We start from the raw sequence: 22,149 nt of genomic DNA, 5'->3' as shown, positions 1-22,149 counted from the left end.
CCCACCTGTTGTAAACTTGTAGCCCCTGATAAAGTGTACACTACGGCTACCTGTCCATCCAGTAACTTTCTCCAAGTAAACAATAATTTTTTTCCTTTAACTTTTAGCTTAATTTCATCATTGAAAACATATAAGATACATCTTTAGTTTTTTCTTCTCTGTTTTCCGCACATTTTTTAATCCTATCATGATCATGACATTGTTTTCATTACGGAGAAATCGCAAAATCTAGATGTTAAATAATTTTTTTTGTTTCATCGTTTTCGTTACAGTTTGAAAATTTAAGCGTATCTGGAAGTCAATACTGTTGTCCAATATATGTTGTGATTATTTTTTCTTGTCGTAAATTTTTTGCATTATTTTCAGAATAAAAATGGTTTTAATTTGGCGAATTATAGCGGTAAAGTTTGATTGAAAATGGCATTTTGGAGACGAGTTAAAAACAAAAACAGGTTTGTACTCCAACATACTTCCTGGTATATTCCTAGAGAACGATTTTTGGACCCCCCCCAGGCCCCCCCTCTCCCCCCTCCTATCAATTTTGTACATGGGTCTGACAGGAAGTGTCTTAACTTAACCTAACCCGTGGCCGCAGCGCTCGGCCCCCTAGCCTGTCCTATTCGAAATTCCTTAAATAAAAGAAAATTGAAATTGACCTTTACAATAGAAAATATTTCAACTGTGGCTTAATGCATATCAAACGAAAGCTAGGAACTCGGGGAATACAGTAGCAGCAACAAATCCAGTGTTTGACCTTCTAATGACCTCTAACGACCTCTAATGACCTAAATGACCTCCACAAATGAAAATGTTTAACTATGGTTTTATGCATATCAAACGAAAGCTAGGAACCCAGGGAATACAGAAGTAGCAACAAATAAAATGTTTAACCTTCTAATGACCTATTACGACCTCGAATGACCTGCAAAAATGAAAATGTTTTAACTATAAATATAAAAATATAAACCAGAGAACTCCAACTTCAAGTATCTCGTTCTGAATTATGAATAAAGGCTGAACTAAAATGCGGCCTCGCTTGACCCATATTTTTTCTAAACCAAACCTTCTCTAGATTGCAGTGCTTAGGATCCGGGGCGGATCCGGAAAAAAAGGATCCGGATCCAGGTCTCAAACATTTTTTTTTCAAGATTTACTGATTTTTTTTTAAATGAAAAAATTTCTTGAAGTTTTCTTAATTCGCTTAGGTTTTGTTATGACGAAGTGAATCATTCAGAAATTTGTTAATTTATATTAAAATATTATTTGTTAACAATTTTGATTTCTGTTGAGAGCAACATTTTTTGGTTATGGTTGTTATTTTGCACCTAGGATCCGGATAAGTGGATTTTTACGGGTCCGTACTCCGTATCCTGTGCATTGCCAGAGTTTTAAGTGATTATCATTTAAATCTAGGTGATACTTGAGGTTAAATATTTATTCCCTTTAATTGCCGTCAAAAATATAATAATAATTTTCTCAGTGGAGGGAATGTCTCCAAGTCCCAGAGCTGTCCTGGTTTCGAATCTGATGATCTCCGGAATATATCCTATACAGAGAAGAGAGAACCTTTGGCAGATTTCTCGACAGGTATTCTAGTAACACTACTTAAATATCGCCATCACATTACACTTAATATTTTAGCTGTAATCCCCCCCCCCCTTATTACCGTAAAGTAACCTCATTTTCTTAGAAACTTTTTTAATTTGAAGAATTGTTTTGGAATTTTTATTTTAATTTCTTAATTGAATTCTAGCCCAGTTTGATCCTTTGATAAAAAAAACGTGAACTGTTAAATATAAGCTTAAGTAACTGTTAAATATTAGGTATTAATAAAGTTTTATAAAACTAGGCTATCTTCTATTTCAACTTTTAATTGTGGCTTTATCTGTGGTGAGCATCTTCTCTTTGTGCAGTATAAAACAACAACAAAAAAATTGCGGATTTCATAATATTTTTTCGCGCATTTCCAAAATTTACTAAAATAAAAAAGTTTTAAACACAAATGTTTAAAATTTTGATCATTCATAAACCTTCCCTGGGGTCACGTGAGGTCCCACATAAAATTTGGACCCGATCGGTTCAGCCGTTTTGACGTTTATTGGATACAAACAGACAGACAGACAAGCTAAATTTATAGATAGAAGGCAATTAATCTACGGGAGATTTAACCGTTGTTTAAACAGAATCTTTAGTAACTGTTAAATACCAAGTTAATAAAAGGATGTTAAAAACTATGATTCTTCAAAATAATATTTTCTAGAATATGAAGAGAAATGGAAGGAAGGTGATAACAAAGATTTAACAGATATTAAATTCTCCAGACTTTCTCCACCCTTACAGGTAACTTTTTAGTCAGAGTGAATTTTAATGTGAGGGCTCTCTTATTAAAATTCACGATGCTACAGAAAATCTGTCTTTTTTTAAATCAAAATAATGAAAGGGTGCCTAAATGAATTTTAATAAATCTATTCAAATCTCTTCAGAAATTTTTTTTACTGTAAACAGAACATATTCCTTGTCTGAAAAAATTGACTTTCAAGCGGATGATATTGCAGAAATGTCGAAACATTTTACTGTTAATTGGTTTTCGTCTTTTATTTCCCGTCAGATTGGTTCAAGCAGAACCTTACTAAAAGTATGTTTTTATATATGAATCTGACATGCCCCTCTTTAAAATGGTCACTTGACATTACTATGACATTCTCTTTAAATTAGAATATCTTTAGGAACTGCTGAATGACCCTTCTGCTCTGGGATACTTTATCCAGTATCTGGATACACGCAGTGCCGGTCATCTTGTTAAATTTTACCTGGATACTCAGAGTTTCAGGTAGCTCGTCACATGTTTGAAAGATCCCGCCCCCGTCCTCACGCGCGCTGTTGATAATGATTACGCGGAGCGCCAGCCTTTTGTATACTATTGTATAGATTGGAATAAAAACTTTCCAGTTGTGTAAATAATCTGTATTTTAAGAAACTCCGCGGATTTTGTGCGCTCCTCGCCGCGGCATTGTTCCCGAGGGATCGATGAGGAACGAGGGAGACTGGAACGTGTTCCTGAAAATAGCTCCCTTGAGTCGAGTTCCCAGCCAAGTTCCTCAGCTCCCTCCCCCTCCTCCTCATCATCTCTTCACAATATAGGTAAAAATAATATAACAACTTTTTAATGCTAGTTGAAAGTTAATGATTTTGTGGGGGAAAATAATGATTTTTAGGTAAATTGTAAATTTGTATGAAAAATTACTGATTTTGTGGAAAATTGATAAATTATTGTGTGGAAAAACAATGAACTGAAACTATTGAATCGTTTTGAAAAATAATGATCTTATTTTTTCAGATGATTTTTTTTGTGGTGAAAACAAATAATTTTGTGCGGAAATATTTAAAGTTATTTTTTGTGTGAAAACAATGATTTTGTGATGAAAATTTTTGATTTTGTCTTTTAAAAGTATGAATGTGTGTGGAAAAATGATGAAAAATGATTTATTATGGAAAATCATGATTTTTTGTTGTGACAACAATCTTGAAGACAAATACAGGGTGAGTCAAAAAACAAGTGTGATTAGCGGCGTCTGGTGCAAAGTTGTACCTTTAACTCTTCTGTATGGTGTTTTTTTCAATATTTTTTGGAAATTTTTCATTTTTTTGGTACTCCAATGGCCCCAAAAAAATCTGCGAACTTTTTTTCTCTCAAAATCAAAAGTTCAGAAAAGCAAAAATTTGTATACATATTATTTCTATCAAATTCTAAAATTTTATAAATATTGAATCACAGAAGAACAGAAAACTCGCAAAATTGTAACAAGAAAATTCGCAATTTTCAGTTCTGGTCTAATTTTTGAGGAAAAGTTGATTTTCACTGTCTCTTCAGGTTTTAACTGAATAGCGTATATTTATTTCTTTAGAATAAATTAAGAAGAAAGGAACTAGAGGATTTAAAATAGTTTTCCTTAAAAATTAGACCAGAAATGAAAATTGCGAATTTTCTTGTTACAATTTTCCAAATATTCTGTGATTCTGTGATTCAATTTCTATAAAGTTTTAGAATTTGATAAAAATAGTATTGAAAAAACACCATACAGGAGATTTGCACAAAAAGTACAACTTTGCACCAGGCGCCGCTAGTCACACTTTTTTTGACTCACCTTGTATGTTCTTCGAAATTAAATACCTTTTTAGTTTGGTTTTTACTTAAGGGTACTTTTGTGATATATTGAAGGCACTGCTAAGATTGACAATTTCTTAAAATTGACGTTTACGATCCCTTTTCTCTGAGATTATGATTAGAAAGTATAGAGAATATTTAAGTTTCTAAATCTTAAAACATTCTGCAAATTAAGGTTTTTGTTTGTTTTATATTTGAATTTATTTGTTGAGGCAAAGAAGTTGTTTGCTCAGTGATTCTAGGTTCAATCGAACCAAATTCAACATTTGAAAATTACTTTTTCCCCTAGAACTTATATATATGAATTGCTTTATTTTGGGTTTTATTCGGTATAAATTTTTAGGTTTAAAGTATCAAAAAGAATGAAAAAAGTTGCCTTTTGATGTTTAATTTNGTAATAGTTCTGAAAAATATTCAGTACACCCTCAATGTCTTGCATAATTGTATAAAAAGTCAACGAGATACCAGATTTCCTACAGCAATATGAAACACAACGCACAATTGTGCAATCTAGCTTTTAGGAGGCACTTTTATAGCTTGAGATGTAACATTGCTAGAGTAGACATAAAAATGTCGCTTTATTTATTAGTTTCAAGATCATGTATTATAAACATATTTCTTCAATGTCAAACACTGAAAGGTTTATATACTATTAATAGAAACAAAAAGATATAGTGACTCGCAAAAGTTATCTCAAAGTGAAAAATAATCCGGTAATCCAGCAATAAAGTAATTAAAGAAATATATTTATTTTTTTTTCCTAAAAATTAATAAATTTCTAATTTTTCAGCCTCTGAATCAGAAAGTTTCGACTCAGGATTCTCAAAAGAATTTGAATCCGGAAGAGAATCAGGGCATCCTAATACACCTTCATGTACATGTAGTTCATCATGTACATGTAGTGCGTCATGTACAGGTGCTTGTACTCCCGAAGGATCATGTACAGGCTCCTGCTCATCCATCGGAGGCTCTGTGGCATCCTTTCCATCCTCCAATCAGTCCTCTAACCATCAGGTTAAGATCTTACAGTTTAAAGATGTCAAGAAATTTTCTATCTTATACATTGGTCTTTATTTAATTCCACCTCCTTTAAATAATGATTATTATACCATATTCTTATCGGATTTACCTCAGGCTGCGCCATTCAGTGAATAATCAAAATTATTCCACGTTTTTTTCTTTTAATATTATAACAATAATTTTGATTATCACACTTTCTTCCTACGCATAATATACTATTATAAAACTCTTCGTCTCACGTTCCTTGATAAAACTAGCTTCTCCTTGAATGGTTCGTCAAGTGAGTTAAGAAATATAATTGGAAACAGGATCTAGATTAAATATTTTTATTAAATGGACTGTAAACTTGATTTCAAGTGACTATTCATTGATAAAGTGGCATTCCAATTCGCAACGGTGTCGGTACCCTAAAAACATTTGTCTTCATCAAGTATTAAAAAATATATCAATGTTTTTGTTTAAAAACTGATTATTTTCATTTTTGGTTGCTCTTAAAAAGTGTCTTGCGTATTTTTTGTTTCGGAAAGAATGGAGAAATTAAGAGAATTAACGAGTTCCTAAGCTAGATAAACTTTTCCTTCCACAATATTGATTAGATTAAGGTTTCAAGGGTATCGTTGCAAATGGAGGTTCTCTTGAAATTATGCATAAATGTTTCATCAAGCTAGTTAAGAAATATAATTGTACACATGATCGGGACTAAATATTTTCATTAAATGGATTGTAAACTTGATTTCAAGTGACCACTCATTGATAAAGTGGCATTCCAATTTACACCGGTATCCTTTAAAAAAGTTGTCTGATCAAGTATGAATTATATTTAAATGTTAATTTTTGTTTTTGAAAAATGATTATTTTCATTCGTGGTTTCTCAAAAATTCGGGACTTCTCAAGCAACATATTCTTCCACATTATTTATGAGAAAAAGGTTTAAGAGATATCGTCATAAATCGGACACACCACTCTACATTAGAAACACACAGTCCCTTTAAATGTGTTGTCAAGCTAAATATAATTGTTAACATGTTCATGATGAAATATTTTCATTAAATATGTTTACTTTATACTGTATCTGTGTGTATAGATGACATTTTTTCAAAGATTAAAATTTTGAATTCTTGTTTGGAATGTCAATGTTATCACTAATCAGGACTATATGTTCGCAAGAAAATGATTTCAAAGGGGCGGGGGTTAACCTAACTCCAAGGCAATTAATACCCCTGGATGAAATTAAAGCATGAATTCTGATGTTTGTAAATGCAGAGTGGTGGTTTGGAGTCTGAAGAATATGGACGAAAAGAATCTATTCTAAAATCTAGAACTGAAGATGCTCTTAACATTTACAGAAGGTTGGAGTTTTATTTGTTTTCATGCAAATATTTTTAGGTTTTAAGAAAATGTATGTTTTTAGAGATGGGGATGGGGTGTGGGAGGGGGTGGGGGTGGGAGGTAGGGTTTTAATGCAAATTTTGAATTGTCTTGGTTAACATTTATCTAAATATATAGCCCCTGGGCCCTGTCTATGCTACTTCATATATTTATCTAGATATATTTCCCCTGATAGTGCTACTCCATATATTTATATAGATATATTTAGCCCCTACTAATGGTACTCCAAATATGTATCTAAACATATAGCCCCTGATAGTGCTACTCCATATATTTATATAGAAATATAGCCCCTGATATTGCTACTCCATATATTTATCAAGATATATAGCACCTGATAGTGCTACTCCATATATTTATCTAGATATATAGCACCTGATAGTGCTACTCCATATATTTATCTAGATATATAGCCCCTGATAGTGCTACTCCATATATTTATATAGATATATAGCCCCTGATATTGCTACTCCATATATTTATCTAGATATATAGCCCCTGATAGTGCTACTCCATATATTTATCTAGATATATAGCACCTGATAGTGCTACTCCATATATTTATATAGATATATAGCCCCTGATATTGCTACTCCATATATTTATCTAGATATATAGCACCTGATAGTGCTACTCCATATATTTATATAGATATATAGCCCCTGATATTGCTACTCCATATTTTTATCTAGATATATAGCCCCTGATATTGCTACTCCATATATGTATCTAGATATATAGCACCTGATAGTGCTACTTCGATCTGTATTCCTACTGAAATGACACGTGATATCGTTGAACTAATCTGTGATGAAACTGGTTTTGTGGATCCTGACTGCTTCCTTCATGCCCAGGTACGCATACTGTACAGTGTACACTGTACACTACACTATACACTGTACACTGTGCACTGTGCAAAGTTGCATAGGTTTTCTGGGTGATGTCGACCCTTAGTATTAAAATGCAAAAACTTGATGAGTTAAGGTGGAAGTAATTTCAGAAAAAATCTCGATTTTTGTTCAGGATAGGGGAGCAATAAACAATTCAATAATCTATGATATCAAATTTTGCATGTAGCCAACCATTGTGGCCCTCTACAAAGAAAATTTAGGATCGGAGGTCATTCACCTTCACCAAAAATAAAGATTTTGGTGAAAACCAGAAAACAATTTCCACCTGATGTAATGCTCCGATCAACCTAAAATTTTCATAAAATGCTCATATTGGGCCACATCACCCATAGAATCTGTGCACCCCAAAAAAAATTTGAAACCCATTCTTGTGTCATTCTAATGTACATTCGTGTGTCACCCTAATGTACATTGCACCAATGAAATAACACCCGGCCCATGCATCCCTCACCTTCAAAATATGAAAAATTTCTAAGAAAATAATAATGCAAGTCCGTTTTTCATCAATGATTTTTGATGGTCGGGGGGAAAATATGAAAAATTAGACCTAATGCTAGTTTTTTGATACTCTAAAAATCCTATATTTGACCCTAAACATCCTTTATTTCCCACAATCCAGCAAATACACAACTAATACATTTTTGCCGCTGCGTGTAACATACCTTATATCTGGGTGTAAATAAATACATTTTACAAAATAAGCCCCTGCTTCCCTCTAATCCCCCCCAAAGCTACCAAAAATATGTTCCTGTGGGAAAGGGGGGATTTAATTTTTAACCATTTAAAATATGTAATGTCTAGGATGAAGTATTGTGTGTACTTGAGTCTGAACACTATCCTGGATTCCAGGAGAGTGAATACCAGGCTAAACACCAGTTAGATGTTCTGACAGGGGGCAAGGTACACATTAAAGGGACTGTCGATATAAATTCAAGTGACCCTCCGATTAAAGCGTTACATCTCTAATGGGTTTACTAATGAGAAAGATATCTTTGTTTGTCTTTTTAAATAGATCTAAATTTTCTTGCCTTTTATAGAGGACCGCATTTGAAAATTATCAACTTTTTATGCAACCCTTTAATCAAAGTGTCGGCACTATTAATTCATGTAAAAAATCAGCCGTCCGTCCATTTTTCATATGTATTCAATATTCATGCGTGCAAATTTTTTAACGTAAAGATTACCAAATCAAAGATTAATACATTATATTTATGCACGTGATGCTTTTACTGTGCTACATGTACAAAAGATGAAACTAAACAATTTGTTTGATTAATCCCGTTGAAAAAGTTTTGTCCATTCATGTATAATTGATTAAATATCTCTTTTACTGTGCTACATGTACAAAAGATGAAACTATACAATTTGTTTGATTAATCCCGTTGAAAAAGTTTTGTCCATTCATGTATCATTGATTAAATATCTCTTTTACTGTGTTACATGTACAAAAGATGAAACTATACAATTTGTTTGATTAATCCCGTTGATGAAGTTTTGTCCATTCATGTATCATTGATTAAATATCTCTTTTACTGTGTTACATGTACAAAAGATGAAACTATACAATTTGTTTGATTAATCCCGTTGATGAAGTTTTGTCCATTCATGTATCATTGATTAAATATCTCTTTTCTCCTACTTAATGAAAATCTCTTCAATAACAATTCTGTGTAAAAGATGAATAACGTTCAACAAGAATATTCCGCGCAACAGATAACAAAAATTGCGTGTAAAATACGGTTATAGGCGATTATGTCAATATAATGAAGATGACTTTTTATTTAAGTTTTTATTGTTAACAACCTTTTTTCGAATTACACGTTTACAAGTAATTAAAGAGAAGCTTTTTACTTGATAGCTTCTCTTTGTTTCCATGTTTTCGTGAATCCATGTTGTTTACAAGCTTGATATAAATAAAAATGAAACCGAAAGTCGTCTTATATTGATATAATCGCCTATTACCGTATGTATATTTGGCAACGTGAAGAGGTTATATTCGATTGATATGGAATTTTACCAACAAAGTAGAATGGAAAATGCGCAAATGTAAAGCTTAAACTTTATGAAAAAGCAGAGTTCGCAGATTGATAGATCAGTGACAAAAGGCTAAGTTTATTACTGGAAAGAGGGTTTCATTACGCCCATTAAACCTTAATACAACGTGATAAATGAAAAAAGATAAAATAAATTATTTTATTTTATGCATATTTATAGCTTGTTATTACCGACCTACTCTACAACGACGTAGCACTCTTCCACTTGATGGAGTTCATGGAGGCTGAGGGGCAGAGGGCTGTTGTAGAATTCTGGATGTCAGCTCACAACTTCCAGCAGTCCATAGCCAGGTCTAATAATTTTTGGCAGTTTATAGCCAGGTCAAATAATTTTTAGCAGTCCATAGCCAGGGTTTAATAACTTCCAGCTGTCCATAAGGTTTAATAACGTCCAGCAGTCCATTGCAAGGTCTAATAATTTCTAGCAATTTAAAGCCATTAGCCAGATTCAAAGTTTCCAGTAGTTCTTTAACAGGTTTAATAATTTCGAGCAGTGTGTAGCAATGAGCCAGGGTTTATTTAGGAAATATAAGAGAAATTCACCGAGGGATAATTAGAAAATGGGCCCGGATTTAAGATACAAGTTTTGAGATCAGACTTTATAATATGGAACCAGTGTAAAGTTCTTCCTTAATCCTAGTTCATCTCAAACTGGCATACAGATTTTTAATTTTTTAATATTTTGATTATTCTGACACTTGATGAACGTTAAACATAATTTAGTAACGATGATGAGAGTTCCGGAGAAACTACCCATGATGCGATGATACTGTACGACAAATATTTTTCAATGCAGGTAGATTTTATTTCTTTTTAATTTAACACTTAAATAAAAATCAAACACTCCTCTTCACTCCTTTCCCAGCACAACACTGTTTAAAAATAGCTAGTTAGCTTTAATAGCAGGTGTTGAGATTCGAGGATTTAGTTTAAATACAAGGAATGGATTAAATATTCTCGAGAGGACCATAAGTTTAATTGATAAAAACTACAAATATTTCCATAACCCTTTTTACCTTTTTTTTAATAAAATAGTTTCTATAACATTTCCTTCTTGATAGTTTTATTTTGTAGTTTTGTAATACTTAAAAATTAAACTTTATTTTTCCCTTTTAGATTAACGTTTGGTTAGTTGGTTGGTTGGTTGGTTGGTTGGTTGGTTGGTTGGTTGGTTGGTTGGTTGGTTGGTTGGTTGGTTGGTTGGTTGGTTGGTTGGTTTTAATATTTAGCTTACAACTTGTTTTCGAACATTCCTGGAAAATATGAAAATGTCGTCTTCATTACCAAAAATCCTCAAAACAGGAACTCTCAGATCATAACAATTAAAACATATTATGAAAAATCAACTATATATAAATTTGGCGAAAGATAATCGACGACTATAGGTTGTAATATCTGAATGATTTGTTTGAAATTAAATTGATTTTTTTACGGTCTAAGTCGTATGTTGCAATTTTCTGAATTTGTATGGATGCCATGTTATTCGGTATGAGACGTCTTTAACAATTTTCTCCTTATAGACGCAACAGATAGAAGGAAGATTAGTGGCGATCAAAAGCGCTTTTATATCGTATTCTCTTCGTACCAGAATAAAAATTTCAACTTAATATAAAGATAGATTTATTGATTTATTGATTTGCTCGTCTCTCTACTAGGCTAGTAATCCCCTGGGATTTGATGACAGTATTCGGTTGGAAATAGAGAATAATATTTGCCAGGATACTGGGCCTGGTATACACTGCTTCTCCAGGTATCATTATTATTATTGTAATCATCTCCCAGTATACTGGTTCCGGGATACCGTGCTTCTCCAGGTATCATTATTATTATTGTAATCATCTCCCAGTATACTGGTCCCGGGATACAGTGCTTCTCCAGGTATCATTATTATTATTGTAATCATCTCCATGTATACTGGTCCTGGGATACACTGCTTCTCCAGGTATCATTATTATTATTGTAATCATCTCCCAGTATACTGGTCCCTGGATACAGTGCTTCTCCAGGTATCATTATTATTATTGTAATCATCTCCATGTATACTGGTCCCGGGAAACACTGCGTCTCCAGGTATCATTATTATTATTGTAATCATCTCCCAGTATACTGGTCCCGGGATACATGGCTTCTCCAGGTATCATTATAAATACTGTAATTATCTCCTAGTATACTTGTCCCGGGATACACTGCTTCTCCAGGTATCATTATAAATACTGTAATTATCTCCCAGTATACTGGGCCCGGGATACACTGCTTCTCCAGAGCTGAAAACTTTAGAATGAAATATCCAATTTTCTGATCACGTTGCTTCTCTGGAGTTTAAATTCATGTGGAGAACAAGCAATATTTAAACTGGATATTAAGAAAAAGAGTGGTTTAAGCCTTAATCCTGATATCCACCGTTCTAAAGTTTTCAGCTCAGGTATCATTATTTATTTATTGTCTCCCAGGAATATTTTTATGATCAAAAGGAATGGGGGAAGACGGATTTCCAAAAGAGTGGGGAAGGGAGGAGGAAGTGAATTTTGCTGAAAATTTTAAATTGAATATTAAAAGGAAAATATTGCTTACCAATTTCTACCATTTTTACCTGCACCTCTCTGTAGTGTTGTAATGGTTATCTATTTTACTGGTCACCTTAATTACTACACTGTACTTGACCGTACTAGCATGAAATTGTACAGTACTGTATTGTAGGGCACTCCGTATACTGCTGGCCTATATAGAAACCAAATACTTAACGAAGTTTCTGGCTTCCACCCTTTTCCAATCATACGTCAAGGAACTTATTTCATCTATACAGGTGAGGGACTTAGTCTATTTCGAGGGGGTGGGGGGGGGATTTGCAAGGGTACAGGGTTACCCACAAAGGATGAGACTACAGAGGCGACTATAAAAATTTAAACTGGCTGTCTCCTTATAGTCATCATTTCCTAAAACTTAGTTTATTTAATTACTTTATCATCAAATAAGCCACTAAAAGACTTTATTCAAGACAGAAAAATTAATTTATCCTTGAAATCCTCATGTTTTTGAAGTTTCAGGTCGTCTTCTTAGTCTCATCCATTGTGGATAACCCTGTAAATGTTTTAAAGACACAACCCCCCTACATCGGGGGTAGATGCTTTAAGAAGAAAAATTTTAGATTATATGTAGGGGGGTGGGGGTGGGGGGTGATTTATTAAGAAGATATATGCCCCTGGTAAGGGTGGTGTGTGTGTTCGGGGATTTTTCTTTTCAAATATTATTTTTAAAGCTGTTCTTGACGTTGACGAAAGGATAATTAAGTCTTTGTGTTTCTGAACGTTAAAGATGAAAGGGCTCTTTCATAAAAAAATAAATTTCTCCTCTAAATTAAATTTTCTTTTGATGACGGTAAACGCGTTGTTTGATGTTACAAAATTATCTCTTCTCCAATGAATGACGGGACACAGTGGGTTTTAGAAATTTATTAATATCAAATATTTTAATGAAAATTCTTCTCTAAAACTTTCTTTCGTGAAAACATTATATAGTGTGTTGCATTCTGGGAGAAATGGTTAATAATAGACATCTCTTTTTTGTCACTTTGTTTATTGCTTAATTATAAACTTAAAAATTATAATTAATTATAAAAATGAACTGAAATGCTTGTTTTATAAGTTTACAAATAGACCTCTAGATTAGAAAAAAGTAAACCCACGCAAACTTAACAGAATTTAAATAAAGTATGTAGAGAGAGAGATAAAAATTAAAGTAAGGAATAAATAAAAGGAGTTTTGAATCACATCCAATAAAACCACGAGTAAGGACAAAATTGTTGGTGAGAAATTCTAAAAATTGGATTTTATCAAAGAGTTAAAATTTACCTTAGAAAAAGGAAATATTCTGGGATGTCTTGCCCAGAAGGTGTGTGTCAAATTCTCTTTGCATAAGTGAACTTGTACAATTTACAATCACTAAAATGATTGTTTACCCAACACTTCTTAATTATTACGAAAACTCCCTTAAAATTAAAAAATCTAATTATCAATAAAATGTTGTAGAACTGCAGTAAACCCTCTATACAATCTCCTGTAAAAACCAACATCACAACAATCACAACAACAACAACAACAATGCGTGGGCACAACAACCTCAACAGATGTAACAGCAGCGAGAGTATCAGTAGTTGTAACAGTGAGTCATCGAGCAGGTAAACTGGTAAAACTAACCCATTAGTGACAAAGTCATTTTTTGCAAACTTTACCCATAAGTGAAAAAGTCATTTTTAGCAAACTTTGGTTACAAGTGCTAGTTCTTTTTCTGCCAACTTAGCTCATAATGCCAGAATCTTTTTGGCATGTTAATATTAATAATTGTATTCAAATTATTTTTGAGGGAGGCTCAGCCTTGAATTCTATGAAATGATGATTGACTGTTTTTTTGTTTGTTGGTTGGTTGGTTTGTTTTGGAACCTTAACCCATTAGTGTAAAAGTCTTTTTATCCCGCGCCCTGCCCCCCGCTCCCTCCCCCTGGCGGGCTCGCCTATTTCAAGGAAAATGAAACAAAAACCCTTCACATAAAACTTTATAATAAAAAGAAATTAATCGATTCTGAAAATCCTTTGTACAAAATAGAAAATGCTTAACTTTTTATCTGCTTTTGATTTAATAAGTTTGTTAAAGTTCCAGAGTTTGGCTTCGTTTTTATATAACTGTGTTTTTAAAGCTTATATTTTTTGTTCCAGATTATCCCATCTTGGTGTTCAAAGGAATACTCTGCTAGCTACCGGGGATAAGCTCTCTCCGGTAGAAAGGTAGATAATTTAGAAATTTAGAGAAATATATTCAAGATAAAAAATGCGAACTTTTTCAGTTATCGATACCCTAACCGCTAGGATTTAAAAGCCTAAGAATAGACAAGGCAACGCTGCACTAGCTGTTAACTGTTAAGGCTTGTAAGAAACTGTTATGGTTTGGAAATTTAAGATATAGATAACTGTGCTCTAACTGTTCAGGGTTGGAAGCTTAAGAGTAGATAACGGTGCCCTAAATGTTAAGGTGTAAAAGTTTGAGAAGATAAAACAGTGCCATAAATGTTTAGGTTTGGAAGTTGAGAATAGATAGCAGTGTCATAACTGTTAAGGTTTGGAAGGAGAATAGATTTACAATACCCTTATTGTTTAGGTTTGGAAGTTTGAGAATAGATAACGGTGCCCTAACTGATCCTGACTCTATCTGGAAACGAAAGCCTATCAAGTAAGACTAAAAAAAGAATTTAAAAATAATTTATTATTCATTATGAAGTACAGAGTGTCTCACAAAACATTCAATTTTTTGAGAACGAGATATTGACATGAAATCTTCTTTAATAGTTTGGCGGGATTCAGTCGTTAACCTAGTTTTACAAACATCACTCTTGAACAGTTAAAAGACAGGGGAATTGGTTTTTCCACCAATTTTTTATTTGTGTTTTAATATCTTTTTTCAATATCTTTTTCATTTTTCAGAGCTGGGAGCTTTAGAATGGTGGATATCGAGATTAATGCTTAATCCTCTCTTTTAGCTAATCTCGAGACTAACATAATCTCGAGATTATGTTAGTCTCGAGATTAAATATTTAGATCAACAAATTTGATTCTAGGAACGCCAGATTTGTTCGTTTTTTTGACTGGAAGGGCCTTCACTTAATTTCTTACACATTTGTTTGTTAATACATTAGATAAAATTGGTTAAAAAAAATCTCAAAATGGCCGACAACATTTTTTTTATTTGTTAGAAATTGCGGATTTCTCTCATGGGATAGAATTTATTTTCAAGGCTGTCATGGTCAATACTATTAACGATATCCAAAGAAAGAGAAAAAGAGTGAATTAATGACTAAAATTAAAAGTTTCCACAGTGGATATTCGGATTAAGTAGTTGGGATTAAAGGTTATCCATTCTAAAGTTCCCAGAGCTGAAAACTTTAGAATGGTGGATATCGGGATTCCACTCTTCTTCTTAATCTCGAGATTAAATATTGCTTGTTCTCAACTCATTTTTAATCTCCAGATTAATTATCCGATCAGGATTAAGGATATCCCATTCTAAAGTTTTCAGCTCAGCTCAGATTCAATGTTTAGTTGGACACTAAGTAAATTGTAAAATTATATTGAATAATATTTCATTAAAAAATTAATTCAGGTCTAAAGTCGGTAAGATTGATTATCTTGGTAGATACCACTCCAGCTGGGAGAAACCTCCAGATATTCTCAAGGTGAGGGGGGAAAAGAGTTGGTTTGGATCTGGACATGGTATTTGTGTTACAAATTACTTTCCTAGACTGTATTCATACTTAGTCGGCAGGTTTAGTACAGAAATATTTTCGAGGGGGCAAAGAAACTTAACATTTTTAAAATAAACACACTATTGTTGGAAAAGAAGAATTTTACGTTAAAACTTGTTGTAAAATTTTGATTGAAATCGTTTAAGAATTTCTCCTTGAAATCACTTAAATATTTCAATAAAAATAACTTTTTAACAAACTGTCCTCCCTACAACATATCCTGTAAATCAATAAATCATGTTACATACATCTTAGAAAACCAAGGAAGTACATTGACGGGATTTCGTTGAACGGTGAATTTTGAATACAAATAAAGTGGAAGTTAAGAACTTTTTTCAAAAGATATTTCATCTAAATTATATTTATGTTTTATATAAGAAATTCTTTATTACGACGACTTTGATACCAGTTTCAGTACCAATGTAAGCACTTTGTTTATTGTCACAATGCTTCTTCTTTTCTACTTCTCGACCGAGTTATACGGTGAAGTACACATAGTACAAATGTCAAATCAAAAATGAGATAATAGCGCGATGTCTGCGCAACTCTAGCAGACAAACAGTTTTGCCAGACAACTTTTTATGGAATTAAAAACGTCGATTATTTCCTTATCGAACAAATTCTTATTTTTTTTAAATATAAAAGGAAATGCATCTTACTTGTAAAATCAAGCATTTACTAATCTTAAAAATTCGGAAGTGGAGGATTTTACCCTCATATTGTTTGTAGCTATACTCCAAATGAAAAATTTTGTTTTAAGTTAAGGAAAATAACAATTACAAAAGGTGTACAGGCCAAACAGCTACCACCTCCTTTTTTCATTTGTACCCTATTCCTTTTTTAAAAAAAAAAAAAATTTACAAGTCAGTTGAAAGAAAGCATCTTAATCTCACTAGAAGGGATTTTTGATCTGGTGTACTGATCATTTTGCCTTCTATTTGTGCTATATATGTACTTACATATTGTTCTATTTGTGCTATATATGTACTTACATATTGTTCTATTTGTTAATATGTCGCCTTGGTACTTGAAAATTAAAATGAATTGTAAATTTATGTTTTGCAGGAAGGAGGGTTGATTGGTAAGGTGAGAAGGTTGGGTCGAGGAAACGAGCAGATCAGATTACAGGAGGAAATGGCCTGGCAGGTCGCGGAGATGTTTGTCAGAGATGTAACCAGGTATAAGATATATAATAGAACAGATTATTACGCTTCTAAGGCGCTTCGCGGTCACCCATTTCTTGTACCTTTAAATACAACTATTTTTGCCACGTACGTAACGAAATAATTTTTTACTTGATCTGTTTTCATTGGCGGAATTCCAAAAACATTTAAGTCCAAAGTTGTAAAAGCCAAATATTATTTTAACTGGCCAAATCTTTCCAACATTTAAAATTATTACTAATAGAAACAAAAAAAATTAAAATTATGTTGAGGCAACATTTTTAATTTCTGATTTGCCTATAGCCCTGGGTACAATCCAAATATTTAAGCATATTGGTTAACATGAAGACACTTCAGAGAAAATAGATATTAATTTTTAAAATTTTTAGTATAACAATGGGAGGAGACAATAATAATGGAGAACTAGAAACCCAGGAAAAAGATCCAGGTCACAAAATATCCTCGGATAGAGAATACAGCACTGAACCTGTCAAGGATACACAATACATTCCAGTCCCTTCGGATACAGAAACACCCGATGCTAAAACAAGATACATTCCAGAATTAGTTCCTAATACCGAAAATTCAGTCCATTTATCTATCAATTATAGCATGCATAATTCAGACAAAATTAGTTCCAACTCATAACTAAACAGCGCTTTACATAAATTGTGATACAGGGTTTCTAACTAAACTTTACAGTTGGTTGACGATTTTAAGATCATCTTTGTTCTTTGATTGCCATCTTTAAGTGTGAATATACAGATTTTGCATGAATTTTTATAAACTTTTATAAATTTATCTTGCCGAAGGGCCATTTTTGTTTAATTTATTAATTAGAAATCTGACGGAACTTGTACATCACTATTAAAGAAAGCTTAAATAGCTGACCATATTTTGCAAATCCCAAAAATAGGGGAAATCATATCCATACTTGTAATATGAAGGAGACGACTGAATGCTGCAAATGATTTCAAAGGCGTGTAGAGTGGAGACCTTTAGGTCGTTTTCCACCGTCATGTTTAATGGGACACCCTGTATTTACACATTATAGACAATTGTAGAATATTCATATTTACTCTAACGGGTTGTTGTCCAAAGATGTTTATTCCTTTCATTAAAGGGAAAGTAGACGTAATTTCAGGGAACTCTTGATTTGATGAGTAGAATTTCCGATTCGCATGAGTTCCCTCTAAACATTAATCAGATCAACAATTAGGAAGATGTCGTCGTTGTTCTATCTTTAAAGGGACTGTAAGCGTAATTTCCATTAACTCTTCATACATAGTTTACAATGCCAGATTCATAACGGTACCCATAAAAGATTTGTCCGCTAAAGTAAGAATTATATAACAATGTTCATAAATTTGAAAACTGATTAAATTTTATTGTGGTTTCTTTACATTTAACGACATGAAAACATTAAGGAATCATGGGAATTAAACACGTTTATAACCAAAAACGACAACATATTTCACGCAGTAGATAGAAAAAGTTTTCAATTGCTATCCCTGTGATTCGGGCATTGCCATCTTTGCATGGAGTGTGTGCACTTACGCCCACACTCCTCATAAACGTGTTGGATACGCTCACAGTCCTCATGAACGTGTTGAATACGCCCACAGTCCTCATAAACGTGTTGAATACGCCCACAGTCCTCATAAACGTGTTGAATACGCCCACAGTCCTCATAAATGTGTTGAATACGCCCACAGTCCTCATAAACGTATAGAATACGCCAACAGTTCTCATAAACATGTTGAATACGCCCACAGTCCTCATAAACGTGTTGAATACGCCAACAGTCCTCATGAACGTGTTTAATTATGATTATTTCCTATTTCTCCCGGTTGCAAACATCTACTTGTCTCTTGTAGGGAGAGCCGAAGAAGGAAAATAATGAAGTTTATTTATAACAAGAATATGTCATTCATCATTAACTACACACAAATTTTAAGAGTATCATTGTGAATTGGAAAATCTTTAAATGGAGAGACTCATGAAATTACTCATTCCATCCCTTTAATACATTTCAGATCAATGATCTCTAATCTTTCTTTTATTGATTCCCTCTTGTCGCAAATCTTTTTCCAAAAAAACATATAAGTAAATAAAAACTTCTTATCCAAATTTAGTCTAATTTATAAATATCTTTACTAATCAAGTTTTCTTTGAAGAAAAGAAGCCTTTTTCATAAGTCATCTTATTAGTTTGCTGTCCTCTTAGAAGCCTTATACATTTATGTTTATTTTTTCTCTTTTCTTTGTCATAACTTCTGATAAAAAATATGTTATACCTATAGACCCAGACCCTGTTCAGATTTTTATAAGCGTATAAGATTTTTGTAAGCGTATTTTAAAGTGTCCTAATTAAAAAAGAGGTATGACCAAATCACAACGGTACCATTTAATCCTTTATCTGCTCAAGGATATGGAAGAAATAGTCGTATTTTGGATATCTATAATTTTATCTTGATTATCAAGACAAGATTTTCAAGAGTACAATTGTGAATAGGACATGGCACTTTTTTCAAATAGAGAGTAACTTAATATTACGACTACAGTGACCCCTGTAAATAAAACAATTGTCTTCCTCAGATGTATATTTTAGGGTAATTGTCAAACTTTATTTTTACTCATTTTGTCACGAACGATCAGCAGTGATTAAAAATATCTTGTTCAAGAAGTACCTTTAAAGGGACAGTAAAGGAAAAATGAAAGGGGGTATAGGCTGAAAACTAATCACTTTAGCTCTTGATCGCGACCCATGAAAATCATATCTGATGTTCCTGTCTCGAGAAATTGATACAAAACTGTGTCAAATCTATACGAAAATTAATATATATACAATTTTGTATAAAAGTAGTAGGTTTAAACAGATCATATTCAGCAAATAAGCAACCAATCTGAAAACGATGATATCCCAGAGAAAGCTAATTGTAATTTAGGTTTACTTTTATATTTGTTGTTTCTATTTTCAACAGATTTAATTCATAATATTATTTTTACATCCGTATTACTTGACCAGAAATTCCACCAATGGCAGTGTAGTAAAGTGGTCACGTGATACAGGCGGAGACACGTGACCAGTATACTGCTCTGCCATTGATGGTATTTCTGGTCACGTGATTTAAGTTTCAGATTTTCTAAATTTTACATATATGAATTTTCGTATAATTGCAACACAGTTTAAATCAATTTCTCGAGACAGGAACATCAGATAAAACTTTCATGGGTCACGATCAAGAGCTAAAGTGATTAGCTTTCAGCCTATACCCCCTTTCATTTTTCCTTTACTGTCCCTTTAAGAAACTCTTTTTCTAAATCTTTAAAACTAGGACCGTTACCATTTTTTTAAGAGGGCTAAAATAAGTTTTAAAATTTGAAAATAAAAACAATGGGTTAAATGACAGTTTTTTGGTATTAGAAGTCGCCACGGCTTTTGTAATGTTTAACTGATTTATTAACCTGGTGAAACTCCTCTCTTGTCAAGCTAATAAGAACTACTACTTACTATCCATGACAACCAATTATATCTTATATATTAGGTCTAGGCATTTTTATTATGGTACCAAAACTAAATAAATCGGGATGAAAATGGTTGTCATTTTTTATGTATTTGGACCTTTTAATCTTCTGCTATAGGTCTATTAAATAATATTTTAATACAGTTAATAATCAAAAACATAAATGTTTTTAAAATCAAATCTTAAATATTTTCCAAAAAATATTGTTAATAAAAAGGCAATGTTTGAAAATTAACCAAAAGGTGCAATTGTGATTAGAGTGAGGCACAGTTTTATCCGTTTCTTCAATATTAATTGGTATTTTGACTTTCAAAGGAATATTTAGAAATTTTAAAAGTTGACAAAATTGAAAACCATAATGATGATATCTCCAACGTAAATGTCTGTGACTCTGTTTCTTTTTCATAATTAGTATTTTAAAAACTTAATCTTAGAGAATAAAGTTTAAAATTTATGGAGCCATGTGAAAATCCGAAATCTTAAATTGTTCAACATAGTCAAATATTCGATGTCTTACACTGAATCTGTGACAGTATATTAAAAACATTATTGGAAATTATATTTTAACAAGAAACATTAATTGGTTTATTTGAAGATTATATTAACTTGGTCAGAAAATCAATTAATATTACTGTGATATGATGCTAGGTGTATTCTGCTGTACCAGAATCAATTTTAAAAATGGTTATTATTGATAATTCGAATCCCGGATCTGGTTAAAATAAGTACTTTTTCCTAATAATATGCAATTAAACCTCTTATATAGACTAAAAAGGCATCGCCAAAGTATCCCCCCACTCCCCTCTTCAAACTAATACGGACGTAGTTTATTAGTTTTCTAATAGAAGAAATCTTAAAATCCTACCATAGAATATCCAATAAAGGTTTCGCTTTGAACCCTTGATGGGAAAATGAGATAGATTCAATTCAACGTCCTTAGAAATATCAATAATTTTCCTTGTGCCTTGTATCGAAATCTTTTTAATTGATGTATCTACAACTGCACAATAAAGCATGTATGGTTGTAATATGTGCTGTATAATAAAACGGAACTTATTTTGTAATATAAAATGTGCTTTTATTTACTATCCAATAGCACATAGTTTCTAAATTGTGCTCAAATAAATTTAGAAAGTATAACTAAATCAAAAAAATTATATTTTCACTCTTATGTGTAATGCAGTCCTTGCAGTTTCCTTTTATTAAGCAACAAACATAAATATTTTGTTTTTATTTTGCACTTTAACTTCAGTACGTTAATGTAAATTTTTAAAATGAACAAAGGATATATTTGTTCTGTACAATATAAAAAAGATTTGATTGTTTTTACCGCTTGTACTATTAAGTTCAACTATGTATCAAATAATGATTAAAATATATTTATATATAAATAATGACTTACAAAATTTTAGATTGTCAATTTTTTTTTTGAAATTTAATTTTGATCAAATTTGTATTTGGGGTTTGATTGAAAATTGAACTGATAAAATCTGAAGAGAAAAAATTTGCTGCTTTAAGAACTTGTGCTCCAGCAAGAAACAAAGATATTTGAAACGCTATCATAAAACAAATAAATGTCAGTCCTCATAATTACTGATCCAAGTTTTTCATAATTTAATTGCTTTGAAAAAT

General features: G+C 32.3%; 1 protein-coding gene across 9 annotated transcripts; it reads left to right on the top strand.

Moving 5' to 3' along the window:
* Positions 1-6: 6 nt before the first annotated feature.
* Positions 7-21,776, top strand: LOC111710839 (A-kinase anchor protein 10, mitochondrial). Of its 9 annotated transcripts, XM_023485002.1 has the most exons (21): positions 7-452; positions 1,481-1,587; positions 2,261-2,340; positions 2,727-2,830; positions 2,975-3,141; positions 4,956-5,179; positions 6,449-6,534; positions 7,308-7,428; positions 8,287-8,385; positions 9,700-9,830; positions 10,263-10,335; positions 11,195-11,289; positions 12,237-12,342; positions 13,565-13,713; positions 14,249-14,317; positions 14,688-14,759; positions 15,687-15,759; positions 16,894-17,006; positions 17,381-17,625; positions 18,056-18,114; positions 19,028-19,587. In XM_023485002.1, exons 1-20 carry the CDS (start codon positions 418-420, stop codon positions 18,073-18,075), a joined length of 2,169 nt encoding a protein of 722 aa, XP_023340770.1. In that variant the 5' UTR covers positions 7-417; the 3' UTR covers positions 18,076-18,114; positions 19,028-19,587. The 9 variants fall into 9 exon arrangements, with proteins under 9 accessions (XP_023340770.1, XP_023340767.1, XP_023340768.1 ...); XM_023484999.1 differs by lacking the exons at positions 18,056-18,114; positions 19,028-19,587 and adding an exon at positions 21,649-21,776; XM_023485000.1 differs by lacking the exons at positions 18,056-18,114; positions 19,028-19,587 and adding an exon at positions 21,582-21,658 and having other exon boundaries at positions 17,381-17,621.
* Positions 21,777-22,149: the final 373 nt, after the last annotated feature.

The sequence above is a fragment of the Eurytemora carolleeae genome, unplaced genomic scaffold (genome assembly GCF_000591075.1).
Source record: "Eurytemora carolleeae unplaced genomic scaffold, Eaff_2.0 scaffold1052, whole genome shotgun sequence".
NCBI lineage: Eukaryota > Metazoa > Arthropoda > Copepoda > Calanoida > Temoridae > Eurytemora > Eurytemora carolleeae.
Note: the sequence above shows the minus strand (reverse complement) of the source record. Positions and strands in the feature narration are given on the sequence as shown.